This window comes from Chrysemys picta, chromosome 19 (genome assembly GCF_011386835.1).
Source record: "Chrysemys picta bellii isolate R12L10 chromosome 19, ASM1138683v2, whole genome shotgun sequence".
In the NCBI taxonomy this organism is placed as follows: domain Eukaryota; kingdom Metazoa; phylum Chordata; order Testudines; family Emydidae; genus Chrysemys; species Chrysemys picta.
Window position 1 is genome coordinate 17,547,357 of NC_088809.1, and position 21,661 is coordinate 17,569,017.

Below are 21,661 nucleotides of genomic sequence, written 5' to 3' on the forward strand. Positions count from 1 at the left end.
ACTGAGAATTACAGGGAAACATTTAATCTGATTCTTCAAATTGCAGACAGTAGCAAATAGTACAAAATGACAGCAGGCTCTAAATAACCAGTGAGACACCATCTGCTGCTGAATTATGCTTGCCGTTATCCCACTGCACAGACCTGCTTGCATTATATCTGATAATGAAACCTCCTTTCCTGTTCACGGTAATAAATCATTTAAAGAGGGTGATGACAGCCCCTGAATTAACTCGGATCAGCCACTGAAGACGGATCTGTTACTCAGCATGTTGGTGTCAGGCCTGAAAGTGCATTGGGAAATGGTCAATTGTCTATATTCAAGGTCAGGTTTATCACCGGGGCTGTGATGGTGCACTTAGGAATGGAATTATGCTTAATGGCAACCATTCTTTTTTCTGTTTCACTCTTTAAAATAAAGGAATGCTTATGTCTGAGCTGTGATACAGCTTCAAACTAAATGATAAGGTGTGATGTCCAAAAAAATTTCACCTGACCAGTTTTAAGAGTTGACTAGCCTTGCTACCTCTCCTAGGCTGTCTTCACTGCAGAGTTAACTCAAGTTACCTACATTCTAGTTACTTCCTCTCAAGTTAGCCTAGCTCAGGTGAGAGCAGACATATTTTGAAATAACACTCGAGCCACAAAGTGTGATTGTATTAGCAGCAAAGTGATTGTGTTAGCACTTGACAAGTTGCACTACCTTGAGCTGGAGTCTTTACCACTTGACAGGCTTGCCAACTGTTCTTCGAGTATAAGGTGCATCTCCAATAGAACAATGTGTTAGTATAGCTATACCAGTATACCTATACCAGCAAATCTTTCTAGTGTAGACAAGGCCTTAAAAGCACCACCACAGCTGAGTTAAGGGGTTTTGTGTGTGGATGGGACTCAAGTAGGGGCAACATTCAAGTTGGCTTTGCAGTTGAGACAAGCTATCAGTCTCTTGAATCTGCAAGAGAGGAAGTTGAAATTTAGGAGCATTCTGAAAACGCTGAAGACTTTGTGAAGTAAGACAAATATAAGTAAGTTACCTTCAGTTTGGTTTAGTGGCTAATACTGAGCAAGTTTTGCTTAGACTTTTTCAATAAATTATCAGAAATTGGAAACTGAAAATTTTTGGTAAAACTTTTGAATTATCAGGAACAATTTTGAGTTTTTGTAAAAGTGTTCAGCTTTTGGTGTAGTTTTCAGTAAATATTTTCAGTTTTTGGATTTCAAAATAAAATTTTTTTTATTGAAAACCTATTTTTTTTCTTTAAAACATTTTAAAAACTAATATTTTCTAGTTTGGGTTTTGCTTGGAAAGGCTGAAAAAAGTGGGAAATTTTGGGGGGGAAATTATATAATTGGCATTTTAATCAGCTGCCGTGTGCAGTTGAGCTTTGGAAAAAGGGTTGCAGGTGTCAAACCATAAAATCAGTGAAACAAGTAGATTTTTAAAATATACGCCAAATAAACTTATAAACATTGCTGCCTTTCTGTATGTCTGTTTCTGAGACTTAAATCTCTTGTACTAGTGCAATAAAAAGGAGTTGAGAATGTATTTTGACAAAGTAAGCAGCTGTAGCCTCATTATACAAAGTCTTATAATACTTGATCAGTGCACTGATGTTGATGCATTTTTCTTTATCACAGTTTAACTGTTTACATGGTATACTTCTTAAGGAAATACTGTTTTGTCTGAACGTCATCCTTCATATAGTTATTGATGTTATTGGTTTGGCTTGCCTATTGGAGAAAACTACCTGGTCTAAATGCCTATTTCTAATTATTTACTTCACTTCATTCATTCATGTAGAAAGCAAGGGAGCAGAGAAGGAGTAAAGGACCCTGATCTCCCTGACGTCTGTGAAGATGAGGCTACTTCCTGAAGCCATGTGCATGTCCTGGATTGGTTATTTACTCCTGTTGTAACCATTGTGTTGTGTCGCACACATTCTGCTCTCATGAACCAAAGTTTGTGACCTGAAAAACTGAAATTGAAAAGAGGAAACAACCAACAACAACTAACAGTGCGAGTTCTTTGGAAATGGTTTACTCATGGAATGCTATGTTGTATTACTGGCTTCATTCAACATGTAAGATGTTTCTCTGTATTTGACATGTGCCGCATTCTCCATTTGTGCTTCAGCCTACGTTGTGTGGTCATTATAGTCTGGTATCTTGACCAATGAATGTCTTTTTATTTATAATTCAAAGAACCAAACTTTATCTAATAGGGTACTTGCCATCAAGATGTTTTCCAGCTTTTTGCATTCTGCATTCAAAGTTCCAAGAAAAAAGATATGCAGTAACCAGGTCTCCTGTCTTAGGTTAACTTTTATTTATTACTCAAGCACTTACCTTTACTGGGGAACAGTCTTACTTCTGCTGAAGTCAATGGCAAAATTCCTGTTGACTTCTGTTAAAGTAGGATGAGATCTTCCACTGTGTAATTCTTTGTGCTTTTTGTTTTTTCTTATTTTTGCATTATATGACTCCTTTTAACATATAGGGCCACATTAGAGTCATTTTAGTACAATATTGGAAATATACGGTATTGCCACCCATCTGCATTGAGCTTTTGAGTGTCCCAGAACAGTTAAAGGCCTTGATATCCATCTGAATATGATGGTTTAGTGCACCAAGAGCATTTGCTTGTAGAGTGTACTTAGTGTGACCAGATAGCAAGTGTGAAAAATCGGGACACGGGATGGGGGGTAATAGGAGCCCATATAAAAAAAGCCCAAAATATCGGGACTGTCCCTATAAAATCGGGACATCTGGTCACCCTAAGTGTACTTGCTTATAGAGTCTACTGTTCCCAGAGGGCTGGGATTTGATTCCATTTGTGTGCTAATGTGTGGACAGGAATTTGTATTTACAGATCTGAAAGCATGAGACAATGGATTTTATTTGTCACTTAAGGCAATCTGATTCTCCTTTCCCACTCACCTCCCAGTCCCCCCATAAGAGAGAGACAGTATGTGTGTTTGATTATAGCTTGAGTTTTTTACCTAACTGTTGTTTACTGGTGAATGCCCTGAAATAGGACATTTTCCTATAAGAGTATGTTAGTATATGATTCTTAGAGGTTAAGCAAGAGACCCAGAAAAGCTACAGGACAAAAGTTGAGTTAAATTAAACTCATTTGTGTAGCATTTTAATACTTTAGGTTTTATGCACTTGGTCCTTTGCTGTGGCATGCTGCTGTAACATCCCCAATATGGTTTTAATAATATGCATGAATCTTCAGTGTTGTCAAATTAGGAGGTCAGAGATTTGTTTGGCATCCCAAGTCAGCAGCAATGGAGGCTGAAACCACTACAAAAGTAGTTATGTTATGTCCTGCTGCAGTTCCACAGGAGAGAAAGAATAGCTGCCAGTAGGAGTTCTGAGATGAGATTGTCATGTTGCACAGCTATAAATTTGGAGTAATTCATTCACTTCAATGGAGTTACTTCAGATTTACGTTAGGGTTGTTGTGTTTAGTCTCTCAGGCAAGTACAAAGGTGTGTGCACACCTCTATAGGTGTGCTTCTTGTCCTATCCTCAGAGGTTAAGAACAACAATTTTTCTCCCTTCTCTATGTAACAACCTTGTATGTTCTTGAAAACTGTTATCATGTCCCCTTCTCAGTCTTCTCTTCTCCAAACTCAACAAACCCAATTTTTTAAATCTTCCCTCATAGGTCATGTTTTTTAGACCTTTAATAATTTTGTTGCTCTTCTCTGGACTTTCTCCAATTTGTCGACATCTTTCCTGAAATGTGGTGCCCAGAACTGGACACAATACTCCTGTTGAGATCTAATCAGCACAGAGTAGAGTGGAAGAATTACTTCTCGCGTCTTGCTTACAAGACTCCTGCTAATACATCCCAGAATTATGTTCACTTTTTTTGCAACAGTGTTACACTGTTGACTCATTTAGTTTTTGGTCCACTATGACCCCCAGATCCCTTTCTGCAGTCAGGGCCGGCTCCAGGGTTTTGGCCGCCCCAAGCAGCCAAACAAAAACCAAAAAAAAAAAAAAGCCACGATCACAATCTGCGGCAGCAATTCGGTGGTAGGTCCTTCGCTTCGATCAGGAGTGAGGGACCGTCCGCCGAATTGCCGCCGAACAGCTGGACATGCCGCCCCACTCCGTAGTGACCGCCCCAAGCACCTGCTTCATAAGCTGATGCCTGGAGCCGGCCCTGTCCTCAGTACTCCTTCCTAGGCAGTCATTTCCCATTTTGTATGTGTGCAATTGATTGTTCCTTCCTAAGTGGAGTACTTTGCATTTGTCCTTATTGAATTTCACCCTGTTTACTTCAGAGCATTTCTCCATTTTTTCCAAATCATTTTGAATTTTAATCCTATCCTCCAAAGCACTTGCAACCCCTCCCAGCTTGGTATCGTCCACAAACTTTAAGTGTACTCTCTATGCCATTATCTAAATCATTGATGAACATATTGAATAGAACTGGACCTAGAAGTGATCCCTGTGGGACCTCACTCATTATGCCCTTCCAACATGACTGTGAACCACTGATAACTACTCTCTGGGAACGGTTTTCCAACTAGTTTTGCACCCACCTTATAGTAGCTCCATCTAGGTTGCATTTCCCTAGTTTGTTTATGAGAAGAACATGCGAGACAGTATCAAAAGCTTTACTAAAGTCAAGATATACCACATCTACCGCTTCCCCCGCATCCAGAAGTCTTGTTACCCTGTCAAAGAAAGCTATCAGGTTGGTTTGACATGATTTGTTCTTGAGAAATCCATCCTGATTGTTACTTATCACTATGTTTATCTATGTCAACAAAAAGGGCAAATAAAGTCAAAAGGCAGGAGTATTTTCCATTATTATGCATTAAAGTGCAAGTTATGCAGTTTTTCTGTGAGGAAGGCAGCTAGAATATGCATTGTTTCAGAGAGAAAAGTGGTACATTAAGGATGGTCAGGATGAGAAGGTAGGTTTTTTGGCCCTTTTTAGGGTGTGAATGAGATAAAATGTTATAAACCCCTTGTTTATATCTTATATTCCCTCTGTTTTCCTCCACTTCTCATTTTTCATAGAATCATTAATTTTTAAGGCCTGAAGGGGCAATTTTGATAATCTAGTCTGACCTCCTACAGAACAAAGGACATAGAATGTCATCCATTTTCTTCACCACATGCCGCTCTTTTATGATTACATATGTTAATAGGCATCTCCGCTAGCATCATTTTGTCAGTGTCGGGGTTATAGTTATTTTTTATTGCACAGAAGTGTTGTTTTGAAAAATGCAGATTCAGTGTAGCAAGAGATAGGCAGACCAGTAGCCTTTATGTCTATGGTCTAGTTGTAGAGCACAGGACTGGGAGTGAGGAAATGGGAGTTCTGATCTCAATTCTGACAATGACTCTCAGTGTGAAGTTGGGCAAGTCACTTAACTTCTCTGTGCCTCAGTTTATCCATCTGGAAAAGGGGGATAATAATACTCCCCACTTCACAGGGGGAATGTGAATTTTAATCAAAGTTTGCATTGTGCTTCAATAGCACCTTCTATCTACGGATAACAAAATACTGTAATTTATTATATTTATGCTACAGAGTAGTAATCATAAAAACAGGTGTCTTAAATCAGCCTAGTCTTGGAGTTATTGTTATATTTCTTTTTTTTTGTAAAAGGAATGGTGCTGATGGAAAATTCATTTACTCTTTTCTTCAGCTCAGGCAAGAAGTCTGCAGAGAAGAATTTGCCAATTACAATATTATGGAGCATTATTTCTCAGCAGAGGTATTCTCCTTGAGTTCACTTGGGCTCTAGCCTTGTCTATAGTCAAAGTTGCACTGGTTTTAACTGAGGTGCAACTTTAAACCATTTAATTATACGGGTGCCAAAAACCTTAGTGGACACTCTGAATTCAATTTTATACTTAGTTTATATCAATAAACTTAATAAGGAAGTTAACTTTGAATATAGCACTTGACGTCTATCTACACTAAGGAAATCTTCCAGTTCAGCTTCAGTGGTGTTAGCTGATTTGGGGGATGAAAATTTAGATTATTTCTTAAACTAATGGATTTATAGTTCAATAACTATCCATTTTGAAATTATGGAGATTTTTCAAAGGACTCCAGTGGAGTTATGCACTCAATTTCTAGTGGGATTTGGGAACCTAACTCCTTTAGGACTGCTTTGAAAATCCCAGCCTCAATTAATAAAACAAACCAAAATCTTAATATTTTTGGGAAGAGTAGGCTTTCTGTACTATTTCTTTAGCTATAGGACACTGTGTTGCTTTTATAGTCTTTTAATCTCTTAAATTCTCCCCAAAGTTGTTTTTAGAAAATGTTCAATGTTCCTTTAAAAGAAAAACATAATAGACCTGTTTCTTCCAATCCAGACAAAAATGAATTCTGCTTCAGAGACTTTGTCATCTCTGGCTTTCAGCCCAAGATTTCTTTTCCTTTAGATGACAAGAAATCATCCTAATTCTATCACACAAAGCAATCTTAAAATCTGCACACAGTTCAAAAAGGGGAAATTATGCTAGCATCAAAAGAAGTCTAATAATTTCTCTGCATGTCTAGAGGGAATGCTGTGAAACGACATTCCACTTCTGTCATCCTATCCGAGTGAAATGTACCACATGTTTGCAGCAGTGTTAGTGTAGCTTGGAGCAATAGTGCCTTTCTACTATGGGACAGGAGCAGATTAAAGGATATAAAATTTATTTATTTTTCAAATTAGCCTTTCATCTTTGACAATCCAGCCCTATCCAAAATGGATGAAAATCATTCTCTTTTTACATAAATATCGGGCATTGGGATGATCTGCAGAGCAGGGGGAGGACTGGAATAGTCAGTCTCTGATGTCTTTGTGCAATCCCTACATTTTGTATTCAAAATCCTCCACCACCATTTATATACTAGATAGCACTGTTTCTGCTGTAAGGGTATCCTGCAGCTAGGGTGACCAGATGTCCTGATTTTATAGGGACAGTCCCGATTTTGGAGTCTTTTTCTTATATAGACTCCTATTACCTCCCACCCCCCTGTCTTGATTTTTCACACTTGCTCTCTTGTCACCCTACCTGCAGAAGAGGGTGCCTGTATTAATCAACATGTGTGTTCTCAAGTCCACATCTGTGAGAAACACCTCTAACAGTTTTTTGTAAAGCAAATGGTTATTTGTCACTTCTTATAATTTAGTCCAAGTTGTAATTAAGTTATGTCTAATTTGAGAAGCCTTCAAAGAAATTTCTCTTGTGGAGAAATAACACACTTTTTAATCTGCATGAAGTACATTTTTTAAAAAATGATTAATAGATCTAAGCTCTTAGCTTGAGAGATAACTCTTGGTAAAGTTTGTCAAGTCTGTTAGCAAGCACAGCCATATTAGAGATCTTTATCATTTTGGGTGGAAGTATTTCAATATGAACACGACACTTTAAAATAAACCAAATTCCCATTGTTTTCAGATGCTTATCATTACATTGTAGAGTCTGAGTGAAGCATGTACAGTGACTCTTAATGTTTATAACACCATCTCATCCCACTATGCATGTGTACTATAGCTGCTGTTGTGCCGTGGTTTCCTGGCCATTTGTCTGTGACAAAGAATAATGTGTATTTGCTGGTAATTGTGTCATATCTGCATGATTCCACCTTTGAGCAGCAAAGGTCTATAAAAACACCAAGCAAATCAGCCATGTTAGATTTTGCCAGTTGTCTTTCAGACTGCTGGAGACTTTGACAGTGCAAAGTAAAGAAACAGACATTTACAGTATAGCCTTTCCAGTTTGAGTCACATAATCAGCTCCTATAATTGTTGTCTACAAGATAATTTAGTGCATATGCAGCATTAATCATGACTTTAGATTTAGATTTTTCTATGGTTCTTTTCAGTGTCTTGAGATTTTTGAAATAAACAAAAATCCTCTCTTTTGTAGGTTAAAAAGATAATGAATCAGGTGCCACAAAGATCTCTGTAAGACCCACCTGTTTATTTACCATATATATTATTATATATAACATATAAAGCATAATTTGAAAAGTGGCTAACATTAATAACATGTTCACAGATTTTCTTTGGCTTTCACTCCTTTGGTGACAACAGTTTTGTATCTTGTTTGAGTAGCTTCTGACAAGACACTCGTCTGTTGGTTTTTTACTTTACTTTAAATTGCCAGTGGCTTGCATGTCAGGGCAGTCATTGAGTTTCAAAGATGTTAGGCAACTTAGAGGTCATTTTTGTTGTTATTTTAAGAGGAAATGGGATGCTAGCTTGATTCATTTTATTTGCAAATTGGGTACAATTTGAAACATTCTGATTAAGGTCTTATACTGTTCAAATTGAAGACAATGGAAGTTTTGCCACTGACTTAGTGGGAGTGAGATCAGGGTCCTAAGTGACTAACAAGTAGCTCTGATAATCTTGAAAAGAAAGCTTTAAAAATAACTCATTTTGTTCTGTTTGTTGTAGCTGTTATATCGGTCTTCCAAGCAGGTGTTTATAGCAAAGCATAAGCTCTTATGTAAACTTCTCTTTGGAGACAGCATAATTGAACATGGTAGCCATGAGAGGAGACCCCTTGAACTGCTTACATTTCCAGAAACAAGGGCAAAGAGAGAATGCGAGGATTTTTCTTTAGTTACTGTGTATGATAAACCTGTGCCATGTTGGTTGCAATGGATTTCATTAAAGGAATTTCACTGTTCCATGGATCATGATGTCAAAGCAGTAAAATTGTAAATAAATCTACCTCCTTTGATGGGCAGTTGCAATCTTAATTGTAATATTTATTTCAGGAAAGCATGGACTGAGTGTCAAGTTTAAATTCAAGAAACTGTGGGGGAGGAAATCCCCTTATAGTAAGATTTTCTAGGCCTTTAACTGCACCAACTGAACAGAGGCTAAGTTAAGTTCAGAGATGTGCTGTCGTGTGAAATAGATTACGTTCATCAAAGTAAGCATGAGGGCTGTAGAGAATGTACCCCTTAAAGCCCAGATTTTGGTCTTTGTAATACTGCTATAGCAGCTAGAGTTACTGTGTGTAAGTTCAAGTGACACTAATTTATTTTAAATGAAAATATGAGAGTTACATGAAATCAACATAGATGTCTTTCTGCTGAAGAGTTTCTAACTTACTATGCAGTTTTACTGCATGCTTCCAATTCTAGGCTAATAAATTCTTTTGACAAGTAAATCAAATTCAGATGATAACTTGGCCTCTTTGTGAGCCCAGTCTTGTAAGGTGCTGAGTGCTCGTGGAAACTAAATGTGTGTTTTTTGTGTACGTGAAGTGTGTCACTTTTGTATAGGCATTACATGCATATGTGAATGTGCACTATAATTTATGGAAGAGACCATTTAAATTTACATATTAGTTTATAAAGGAGTCTATACATGATCTATTATGAGTTTTAATATCATTTGGATGTAAGTGACATATTTCTGTTCCACATGGATCTCCTGGGAGGTATGGTGTGCCCTCAACACCCATTGATTTCAGTGGGAGTTCACATAACTCAGCACATTGCAGGATCCGGCGCTAGAAAAGAATTTAACAATGCAAGGATAAATAATCCTGTATTTATCTTAGTCCTAGAGCCTTACAGCATAAATAAAATGAAATCTAAATTGTATTGGGAATTCAGTAGAAATTTTTCTGACAAATGCTTTTTAAAGGTGTACTCCACCTTGAAATCTCTGTAAAACAAAGAGGATGCTGTTACAACAGCATTCCTTACTTAGGCAGATTGGTACTGTAGGTGGGAAGCAAACTATCTATAGATCAGGGGATGCACCATATAAGAGTCTTAAAATGAGGAGAGAGGGCAGGGTATAGTTCTTTCTTAGAGGCAAAATGAACTGTAGTGCAACTAAAAGAAAGAAAGAAAGTCCCCATAACAGATTTTACTATTCATTACTTGTCCAGCCAGCTCACAGTTAAGATTAGACATTCTGTAGTCCTTAAAAAAGCAAAACTCACAGGGGCTCCAAATGACTCTCTAAAGTATGACTTGAAATTCGTTTTCTTGTGTTTTGTGATAAATTGCAACATGAGATCCTTTAAAGTCTGGGTATATATGTGTTGTCTCTTCTCATGATTAGACCAGGAGGATCAAACAAAGCTGTATTCACATTGTTCACGAATACCTATCTCTCAGTAAAAGCCACCATTACCCCCTCCCGCTCAAAAAAACTACACACACACCCCAACACACCTTCTTTCTCCCCATCATCAGCAAGTCAAAGAGCTGTATAGAAAATGTGCAAAAAAGAAAAAGTCTCTTCAGTATAACATAGATCTCAGGTCTCCTATGTAGAGCAGCAAGTTGTGTATGTGACAGATCATTTGTTGCATGATTGCAAATTAAACTTCAGTGTCATGGCTAGCAAGAGATTTTCAAGACTTATACAGCAAAGAATGTTACTTCTCCAATTCAACTAAGATTCCATCCTGCAAGGTACTGAGCACCCTGTATATTGACATCAGTTGAGCTACTCACATACTTAAAGTTAAGCATGAGCTTAAGTTATTTCTGGGATCTGGGCCAGAGTCCTCCACACTGTGTAGGATCAAACTCCTAGATCCTTGCTGCATGCTGATCAGGTGTAACTTAGCAGTTCCTGATCCTTGATGCTAATGCAAAATGTTTGTGATTTGAGACAAGGAGGAGACAGAAGGAAAGAGAGAATTAATCTCTCCATATAGAGGGCATCTAAATACTAATCTAAATGAAAACTAGGAAAGTGGAGTTACTAGAGCTTGTATGCACTTTTATTGTGTTTTTATGAAAAAGATTAGCAGCTCTTACAATATTTCAGATTTTTACAGCATTTCTTGCGGCTGGGAGGCATCTAGTGAATTTTTGTATAGTGCATTATGAGTTACCGGAGATTCTCCTTTTCACCTGAAAACGTTTACAGAATTGAACAAAAAGTGAAAGCATTCTCTTTCCTGGACCAGAGCACTGTACAAAAACACAAAAGATCTGCTTCATTCAGAACTTTGGATGTACTGGAGTGGGGGAAAGAGAGGAAGTAGCAATTTATCCCTAGCTTTTTATGCAGGAATAACCTTCATTCACTGAATCAAAGTCACTTAAGCTTTGCGTTTCCTCAAGCTGAGGAATGCGCCTTCGTTCAACATTCCTTCTCCATAAAGTATTTCCAACACTACAGTTTTCAAAAAGAATGATAAAAGCTAAATAAATTATAATTTTCAGGATACAATGCTAATACTGTGTGCCGTAATTTTGCTGCTCTGTACCTGATTTATATGCCTGTTCTGTGTTGGTATTCACATCTGTTGCGCTATTTGGTGTGAGGTATAGCAACCTATGTATTCTACTATAACTGAAGCATGATGTATATGCGCTTTGTATTGTGATGGCACGTGGCCATTACGGTGTAAATATGTACTATTAAGAGAGAGGCTATTTTTTGCATGCTTTTATACTCTGGAACTGAAAGGAAAATGACAATAAAGTCTATAGAAACTCCTAGTGCTGATGTAGTGATTGAAGGACAAATTATTTTAAATTTGCGTATTTAAGCATTGAGGCTGAAATTCACCCCAACACACAGAATTCATACTAATCCCTACTTTTCAATTAGGGCTTAAGCATAGAAGGTACTGAGCATTCCAGCCCATTTTTAAAAGAGAACCACACAAGAGCTAATTTTCTTTAATACTTTACTAGGTCATATTCATCCTATCTCCCTCCACATCTGGAAACAACGCAAGTATCAGTCAAAATTGGCCAGTATGTTTATAATGGAGAGGTTACAGGGAAATTGTCATCGCCTTGCCACTGAGAACTGTAACAGTTTGTACCAAGGATTTTCAGCTCTGGTGTTTCAGGAGAGCATTGGATGGGCAAGAGGCAGTAAGCCCAGAGGGATAGCCACAAGACCATCTCTCTCAGCATGCTCCCCTGTCACCTTCCCTTGTGTGGCCCTCACCTCTGCACTATTATAATTATGCTAAAGACACCTTTACCAACCCTGCACTAATATTTATCTTGTATCCTTCATTGTTGTTTTTTTCCCCATTTTAGGTAGGACAAAAGGTGTGCTTAGTGCTGGGATAAATCCTATCAGGTCATATTCACATCACTGACCATTGTGATCATTGCTTAAATACAAACCCCTAAGATCACCCTGCCTACGAGTTTGCTCATAAAAAATAGCAGCTGGCTCCTAGTGAAGTGTAGTATTACCAATGCTGTGATGGGCAATTCAGATTATAACTTGACATTTGAGCAGCAATATCAGTCTGTATGGATTTTTAACTAGCATGCAAAGGATTAGAGCAGTGGGAAGGTATTTAAAAGTATGATGCTTCCAGTGTTCTCCTTGCCCTAGTATCTCTTTCGTCATATGCAAAAAGAAAATTTCTCTCTTCAGTCCAAGTATTACAGTATCTAAAAACCCCAGGAGAGACGTCTCATCTGTCTTGTCATGTATACTTTGGTCTAAAGATTAAGTACTTTATTCACTTCTTAAAGCTTTATTCACTTCTTAAAGCTGACTTTACAACTATACCTGGGCACAAAACTTTGAACAATATTATAGGGGGGTTTTGGGTCCACAAACTGACCACACTACCTTTTTCTACCCACGCATACAAAACAGTCAGAGTCAGATCCTCAGCTGATATAGATGTATGTAGCTACATTGATTTTCCCAAGGAAATGGAGGTCACCACATCATTTGAAACTAGACTACAAAAGTGTGCTTCAGCTGAGAGTTGAAATGAGATAGCAAGACAATAAGGCTGTTCCAGAAATCCAGACCTATAAAGAAGAATTTTGCTCAAAGAATGGTGCGACTGACTAGAATGACTCAGAGTAAGTCAGTCCTAGCAGAAGCAGGAGGGAGGGAAATGGAGAGAGACAAGTTCCATGGTGTAGGTTGGATCAGGGTCATGGAGGCTTTTTAAATGAAGGTAGGTAATTTTGAACTGGATACTGTAATGAACTGAGAGATAGTGGAATTATTTGAGGATGGGAGCAAAGTGTGAAGCAATTAGTTATACATGTGATTCCATGTTTCCTATAATAATGGTGCTCCTTTTTGGCCTGGGTCGCTAGCCATATTTGGGGTCTTGCCCGGTTGTTTCTGTTAAGAGGATAAATTATTGATACAAGTCAGGTATTTCTTCAGTCCAATCCTATTTATTTACAAAGAATAGACACAAAGTCATGTTTTCCTGAACACAATAGAAACAAATAATGGCAGGCAGTTTCCTAGCTCAGAAATCCAAGTCTGCCTTTCCAGCAAGTACTATGCCCTTAAGAAGTTCTGTCTCTGGCTTCCTCTTAGGGCTTTGTTCAACACTGCTTCACCGGCTGTTGGATATCTCCTCTCTCTCTTTCTCTCTCACATGCATGCGCACACAGCTGCAACCAACCAGTCCCTTAGTCCCTGTGCTTGCAATCAATTCCTGGGAAGTTACATCTCCTGCACAGTTTATTTTCTGATGGGCCTTGCTATGTGGCCCATTGTGTTGGGCAGTGGCTTCCTAATGTTTCCAGAAATCACTGCATAGAGGGGCATTTAATTGCTCCTTCCATTTAGCCTGAAAAAAGGTGCTACCCATTGGCTTTAACAAGATCTGTGATTATCTATAGATCAAATGTCCTCTTGATGGCAGCCATTAATGTCTTCCAGAATAATAATACATATTTATCTCAATGAGGCACACCAAAAGCTACAGTGAGGTCCAAAAAAGTCTTAAAGTCATTTGATAGGATTTGTATTAGAAACAATTATTTCTATAAAACCATCAGTGTAGGTATATACATTACAGACAGATATAAAGTCAAGGGCCCTATGGTGGAAAGCGTACCATCTAGTTTAAATGTCCATTTCCTTCCCTGTCCCCCTTCCATCCTGTCCTTCCAATTCCTTTACTTTCTTGTTCTTTTGTCTTGTTCTCTCATATTTTAAAAACAAAAATTCAATAAAATATTATCAAAAAAGCAAGAAATAGATTAACTGTGATGTTGCAACCACAAAGTTTAGATCAGGGGTCTGTAGGAAGGCTGAATTAGGGGTATCTACTGTGTTTACAGGTGTATTACATTGGTAAGAAAGTACGGTGTGAAATATTTATTTTTGTTATTTAGCCTAATCTTATCTTTCTCAAATGCTGGGTGGCCTTAAAGCTAAGGAAGCAACACACCTGAAGAAGTAAACATGGAAAAGCATGTAAAATAGATTCTGTCTTCTGAAGGTAATGGATTTTTCATTTTATGTCAAATAACTTTTGAATCAGTATGCGTTACATATGGCATATCTACGGTGGTTTCTGAACATTTATGGTCCATCATTCAGGCAGGTAGGAAGACAGGGCCAAATTCTGGTCTCAGTATGCAGGTTGTTCTGGATTCTAAATGCATTTGGAGCATAGTCCGTGTCAGGTCTACTATATAGATAGCCTAACCCCACAGGCTATTATTTTAAAAGGACACATGGATTGCAAAGATGCTTTAGTTAATTGAATAAGAATTTGTCTAGCCATTTGAATGCTTTGGGTTTTATTTTCTTAACATGCTTACAATCTTTCAGTATATATCAGAGCAAGCCATTGTGTTGCCACATACCAGGAGAAAAATGTCTTTTCAAAATCCATTTCCTCATACAAGAAAGAAGATTGTGTCATATATTACCTGAAATATCGCATTGCTTGAGTCTCACAGTATAAAATCTGCCCAATTAAATTCAGTTAAGTGAAATGGAGACCATGCTTTCCATTTCTAAGATTTGATTCACTTCTGATTTGCTCATCATTCAGAGAACAAAACCTTTCCAGTGAGTGAATGTCTCTTCCACAGAAAATACCAACAAAGGAATAAACTGCTTCATAGTCCCCTCCAGCACTCATGGATCCAAAGCTTGTGATGTTTAAAGGTTAAAGGAACAGGAGTGTTTCACCAATCCTCTGTGGTGTTTCCCTATTCTAAGAAATAACTTAAATAATCAAAAAATTCATTTTGTGACCTGAACATATTCAAAATAGCTTGTAGTACCCTAGCTCTCACAGCAGAATTACCTTCAAGACATCACAAATTAATGAAGGTTTGTTAAACTGAAACCGGCCTGCTTTACCTTGGGCCACTATAAAACTAAACTCCAGTGTTCTGGTTTGCATTGAGCATTGCACTGGCATGTTCACTGCAACATAACTAAACCTGCACCTCAGTTATGCTAGACCTCATTTCTTTCCTAGCCTTTATATGAGTGACAAGGAGATTCTGAGTTTTAGACTAGGATTGCCGAGGCTTAATTTCTCAAGCTGCACTTGCAGTGTCACATTCCACATCCTCCAAAAATTGCCAAAATCCTCCAACAAAATAAAGGTAATTAAATCATGACCTGATTTTTTTTTAATGCAGAAAACTTTTTAGAAAACAACACTTTGAGGCTATATCGCATATCACAAAGGCTTAGTAGAGGACACAAACTTTTTAAATTTTACAGCTCTCTTCAAAATGTGTGTGTATTTGCATCACATGACCAACTTTATTTTGTTTTCAGAGCATCATTTTGGGAATAAGACTTTTGTCCCTTCCCTGTTACCTTTTTTCCTCCGTCATAAATTCCAAGCAGTGTTGACAAATGGGAGCCAATGCAAAGTGATCACCTGGAGGGTCTTCTATTCAAATGCAAGCATCCTTGGACAATGAAGTAGCCACCACCCAGAGAAACCCATCCTTCCAGGTACGATAATAACCAAGCAACAATCACCTGATGACGGACCAGGATGATCTTGAGGAGAGAGGGACTTAAGAGGCTGACCAGGAGGGTCACCTAACAAAGGGGATTGCAACTTTATAAAAGGAGGAGGATTCTCTCACTGGCCATTTTAGAGAGAGAAGAGACCAGAAGCAGGCCACACTGAGCAGGAGGGACCTGGGACCGAGAAAAAGCATTGACCCAATCCCAAAGGGGTTCTTGGGGTGGTGAAGAAACTGAGGCAGGGATTTGTGTGCAGGATTTTGTTGTTTTTTCAATAGATCAGTATGCCTCTTCTCCTCCGTTAGACCCAAGTGTGGGGGCAGGGCGAGGTGGGGAAGGAGGAAGGGGAGGTGTTTAGAAATCTCTTTGCAGAGGCTGTGTGCTACTCCCAGTTTCAGACCTTTTATTTGATGTCCTTCCTTGGGATATGGGGTGCTGCCACCCAGCTGCCCTAGACACTGAAATCAGTGCCTGAGACCTTCTGAGCCCACCATCATTCACACACACTCCTGCAGAGCTTTGCCTAGGCTGTGGGCCTTCTGGGCTTCTCCTTTAGCCCCTTTGGGGACAATGTGACAGGAAAGCAACAAACACAGACTTAACAACGGCATTTCTTAAACACAGAGACTTTACTCTGAGGAGCACTTGAGTTACAGCTCTTTGAAAACAACAAAAGTCCCGAGATGTACTCTCCCCTAGTCTGAGTTCACCCCCTCTGTGAGTCTGGGGTTTGTCATCCTGCCATTTGTCTCCTTATGTGTGATGATGGTCAACTCCCAATCAGAGCAGCATCCCACTCTTTAGTAACATCTCTGGCTCTTGGCCTTGTGCTAGGATGCCCCAATTCTCTCCCCCTTTGTCATGCTTACTCCACATGCAGGGCCCTGTGTAGAAAAGTCATTGTTCCCTGGGTATGGCCCAGTAGCCGAGCATCTTTCGCAGTCAGTAGCCCCAGATTGCAGTCTTGATGGGGCTGGTGATAGTCCTTGAAGGACTTGTCAATTATTTTTCTTGGACAGGGCATTGCCTGGGATGCAATGAGCTTCCCTTGGGCAAGTTTTGACGTGTTCAACACACAATGGGGTGGGGGCTGGACAATGCAGAACACACATTTTGTGGGGAAAATCCAGGACTAGGCGTGTGTTGGGGTCACCCTGCAAGTAGTAACCAGCATGTGGTTGGTAACAGGTTGCTGGATCAGGGTGTGGCTGTACACAAACTCTCAGGGTGTGACCTGCTGATTGTGAGTGACCCAAGTTGGAAGCTGCAACAGCAAAACATTGTGAGGCACCCAAGGTTGCAGGGCAGGGGTGACACAGCCCCTCACTGGTTTGGATTGTACTCCAGAATGCCATAGAGTTAATAATTTGATACAGGCATCCCACTCTGTCCCATCTACCAATGGCTATTCTGTGAGAAATTCATTCCTGGACACAGTCTGAATGGTCTTGCAGCTCAAACTTCAGGTACAGATTTTCAACACCCTAAAGTACAAGAATGTTCGGATTTATGGTTTGGATTTGCATTCATCTTTACTTCTGAAAAAAGTCTTCTGCAGCAAACTCTGTGACAGCCAATGTCCATTTTAAATACAGCCTTCAAATATTCACTTAAAAATGCTAACGTTGCAGCAGAAGTTTGGGAAATCCTAGCAGGGCAGCTGCTCAGAGTAGAGAGCCATAGTCAGGAATCAGGAAGAAATACAGGACTGTCAAACTAGGTCTGACCAATGATCTGTCTAATCTAGTATTTTGTCCCTGAAATTATCCTGTACCAGATGGTTTTGTTTGAAGAAGGTGTAAAACCCTCACAGTAGAAAAGTATGTATTAGCGTGTCTGGGGGAAGTTTCTTCCTAATATCATGTAGTTAGTCATTGACAATTGTACTGAAGCATGGGGGCTGATATTCTTTATGCATTTATTTTTTGTTGGAATGGTTATGTTTGAAGAGACCAGACAAAGACCTTAGACTGTTAAATGTTTGCTTGTTGTCCCCAGAGGCAAGAAGGTATCACTCTCCTGTGTTGCCGTTGCTCTGATTTCCACAATAATTAGGGATGATGGCAATAGTGTGTTAAAGGCATGGGATCTCAGATTTGAAAAGAAAAAGAATATTCCATTAACCTATAATTCATTCAGCTGGGTCTGGGATTGTGGCAGTCTCAAACAGGGAATGCTGAATCTTGAATGTCCTATAATAATGTGGCACAATAAGGCAAAGGAGGAATTTTCCAGTTTTTAAACTCAGACACTGAATGTCATTTTAGATTTTTGTATCTGATATTTCAAATTATTTTCAATCTCATTGCTGATGCACCAACCCATAAAAAGTTAGTAGCTGAAAAGCTTAAATTCCCATTTGAGTGGACTTCAAGAACCATAATTAGCTTTCCAGCAAGGCAATCAAAGACTCCTGCTATCAGATTTTGTCATCAGAGGTCAAACCTTCATACTTAACAAATCTACTGTACTCCTTTGTATTATCAGACAAGTGATTTATATGATAAGATCAGGGAAAAAACATGCCCTAGATATTCTTCAGTGCCATAGCAACAGTGTTGAACTCACTGCAAACAATGTGCTGAGAGGGGAAGTAATGGGTACAAAGTGGGAAATAGGCTAACAAGATAGAGGGGAAAGCAGGATGGAATTATTAAAAAATGAAATCAACAACACAAATAATAAATAGCCAGTTTAGTTGGATTAATGAAGCTGCATACTCCAATCAGTGATAACATGCCAAAAAAAGCCCCATATATTTCCAAGCATGAAATAAAATATTGAGCTAGAAAAATGGCTTGAGGCACAAGGCCCACTTAATTTACACCAATGTAACTAAGGAGTAACTCCAATGAAATTAATAGTATTACACTGCTGTAAAACTAGTCTGTGTGCAAAGTATCAGGACCTGCTATTTCTAAATATGCATTATTTTAAAATTAATCAATTGGTCTTGACAGGGTTCCCTTTCAGTTAGAAATGTTGTGCAATGAAAACAGGCATTTTAAATTAAACACATTCATTGAGATGGAAGCCAAAGAGGTAGTTTCTGTCCATACGGTAGACTGATTGATTTCAATGTATTTGACATTTTTCTTATATGATTCAGAGTGTTCCAGAGACTTACAAAATTCACTCATTGCTAGGAGCTTACTGAATATCTAGATTTGAGAAGGGATGGTGGTAGATCGTCCTGACTGTCTCCTAAATCATAGAGTCATAGAAAATTAGGGTTGGAAGAGACCTCAGGAGGTCATCTAGTCCAACCCTCTGCTCAAAGCAGGACCAACCCCAACTAAATCATCCTAGCCAGGGCTTTGTCAAGCTGGGCCTTAAAAACCTCTAAGGATGGAGATTCCACCACCTCCCTAGGTAACCCATTCCAGTGCTTCACCACCCTCCTAGTGAAATAGTTTTACCTAATATCCAAACTAGACCTCCCGCACTGCAACTTGATACCATTACTCCTTGTTCTGTCATCTGCCACCACTGAGAACAGTCTAGATCCATCCTCTTTGGAACCCCCCTTCAAGTAGTTGACGGCTGCTATCAAATCCCCCCTCACTCTTCTGTTCTGTGACTAAATAAGCCCAGTTCCCTCAGCCTCTCCTCGTAAATCCTGTGCCCCAGCCCCCAAATCATTTTTGTTGCCCTTCACTGGACTCTCTCCAATTTGTCCATGTCCTTTCTGTAGAGGGGGGCCCAAAACTGGACTCAATACTCCAGATGTGGCCTCGCCAGTGCCGAATAAAGGGGAATAATCACTTCCCTCTATCTGCTGGCAATGCCCCTACCAATGCAGCCCAATATGCCATTAGCCTTCTTGGCAACAAGAGCACACTGTTGACTCATATGCAGCATCTTGTCCACTGTAATCCCCAGGTCCTTTTCTGCAGAACTGCTGCTTAGCCAATTGGTCCCCAGCCTGTAGCGTTGCATAGGATTCTTCCATCTACACTTGTCCCTGTTGAACTCATCAGATTTCTTTTGTCCCAATCCTCCAATTTGTTTAGGTCACCCTCCAGCATAGTGTCATCTGCGAACTTGCTGAGGGTGCAATCCATCCCATGATCCAGATCATTAATGAAGATGTTGAACAAAATTGGCCCCAGGACCGACCTCTGGGGCACTCTGCTTGATACCGGCTGCCAATTAGACATCGAGCCGTTGATCACTACCCATTGAGCCCGACGATCTGGCCAGCTTTCTATCCACCTTATAGTCCATTCATCCAATCCATACTACTTTAACTTACTGGCAAGAATACGTTTCATGTCACTATATGAAATCCTGTGTTTGAAAATATAACATCTTAACCCACGGGCTTAGCATACAAGGTTATATTTAGTGTATTAAGGATGTTATCCCTCATGCAAAACCCAGTTTCCTAAAGACATTAAGGCTTCAGAAGCTGTGGTCAACAAAAGAACTCATAAACAAACAAAACACCCTTCACTATTTGTTATTAGGAACAGGCCTGTCTATTTATCTAGGATTTTAACACTCTTCTCTATAGTATCTGAATGCTTCAGAAGATTTTAAGTATCAAAATAGCAGTCGCTCTTACTTCCCCCCAGGATGGGAGCTAATCCCTTACTTTGCCTATAGCAGTGTTACCAATTCTCATGATTTTATTGCACGCCTCACACTATTTGGTGTTTTCCTTTATGTCTCAGCACCTGGAGTTCTGGGATGTCAGTTTTCTTCCAAAAAAAAAAAAAAAAAAAAGAAGTCTAGCCCTCATGGCTGCTGAGAAAAGCTTACAAATGTGACCCAAGTGCATCCTAATGGTTCAAAAGTCAGAAAGCAAAAAGGGCTCAACATTTTAAATCTCATTATTTTTAAGCCACTCTTAGTGATTTTGGAGAGACCTGACTCACGATTTTTGGATGTTTGGGGTTGGCAACACTGCAAAATAGCGTAGGGTAGCCAAGCCAAAGAAATGAGTTTTGCATTTAATTCCTGTACTTCCGCAAGTATAGGGATTGCTAGGCCCAATCCTCAAAGATATTTAGGCTCTTGGATACTCTGGGCCAATGTGACCCAAAGCATTTTTCTGCCCTTATGAGACAGAAAAAGGGGTTATGCTGAGAGCTGCATCGGAGGAGAATTTCTTGGAATATTCCATTACACATAAAGAGAGGGGGAGAATTTTCAATAAAGATCATTTAATTAACAAAACATTTGCAAACAAAGCTCAAATCCTACTACAATCACTGTAACAATTCACAAGCATGAGATCTGTGCATTAAAATGAGAAAACGTGAGGTAAAATCCTGAGGGGAACTTTCCAATCTGAGGGCTGGAAGCAGATGGATCAGCCTGCCCACCTTAGCTGTCAGTGCTAGGCCTGACCTCAGTAGGTACCTGTGGCAATGGCAACAAAGCGCCTGATCCTGTGAGGTGCTGAGTGCCCATAATTCCCACTGACTTCTGTGGAAGCTGCGGTCATTCTTTTAGCTGTGAGCATGAAGCTCAAGTAAATTGTCCACATCCTTTCTGTAATGCATCCCCCATCGTGTAGCCACAAGCAGAATTTGGCCCATATCAAGATGCCTTTCACACATTTAAATTCCTTCTCCCTACATAATTGTAATTCATATTGGGCCCTATTCTGCAGTCCTCGTCAAGCACAAATCCTATTGGCAGTAGAATCTGGGCCCACATTAATTATGATGATGGTTTTAAAACCAAAGACAAGCAGTTTGATCATAGAGGTCACTTGTATGAGTTCCGTAAGGACCAGCTAAGTTTAACCACGCTGGAGATCCCTCATTGGGCATTTATTTTACGTCTCCCTCACTCAAGTTACAAGGGTTTCCCTGAGTGTGTTTCAATGAGTTTCACAATTTCTCTCAGGATTTGATTTTTTAAAATCACCCTCATACAAACTGTCCCAGCCTGAAAGCCCTGGTCTTATGGTAATTTTTTTAAGATGGGACCAGGTTTTAAGAT

The 21,661-nt window shown here is 39.3% G+C and overlaps 1 protein-coding gene across 10 annotated transcripts in view; it reads left to right on the forward strand.

The window, feature by feature from the left end:
• CAMKK1 (calcium/calmodulin dependent protein kinase kinase 1) overlaps positions 1-4,013 on the forward strand; it is a 192,604-nt gene extending 188,591 nt beyond the window's left edge. For 9 of the 10 annotated variants that reach the window (XM_005284390.3, XM_005284395.3, XM_065573279.1 and 6 more), the window contains one exon: positions 1,801-4,013. In XM_005284390.3, coding sequence (XP_005284447.2) covers positions 1,801-1,873 — 73 coding nt within the window. In that variant the 3' untranslated portion in view covers positions 1,874-4,013. The remainder of the gene's footprint in view (positions 1-1,800) is intronic. The other variant, XM_065573277.1, reaches the window with a different exon arrangement.
• Positions 4,014-21,661: the final 17,648 nt, after the last annotated feature.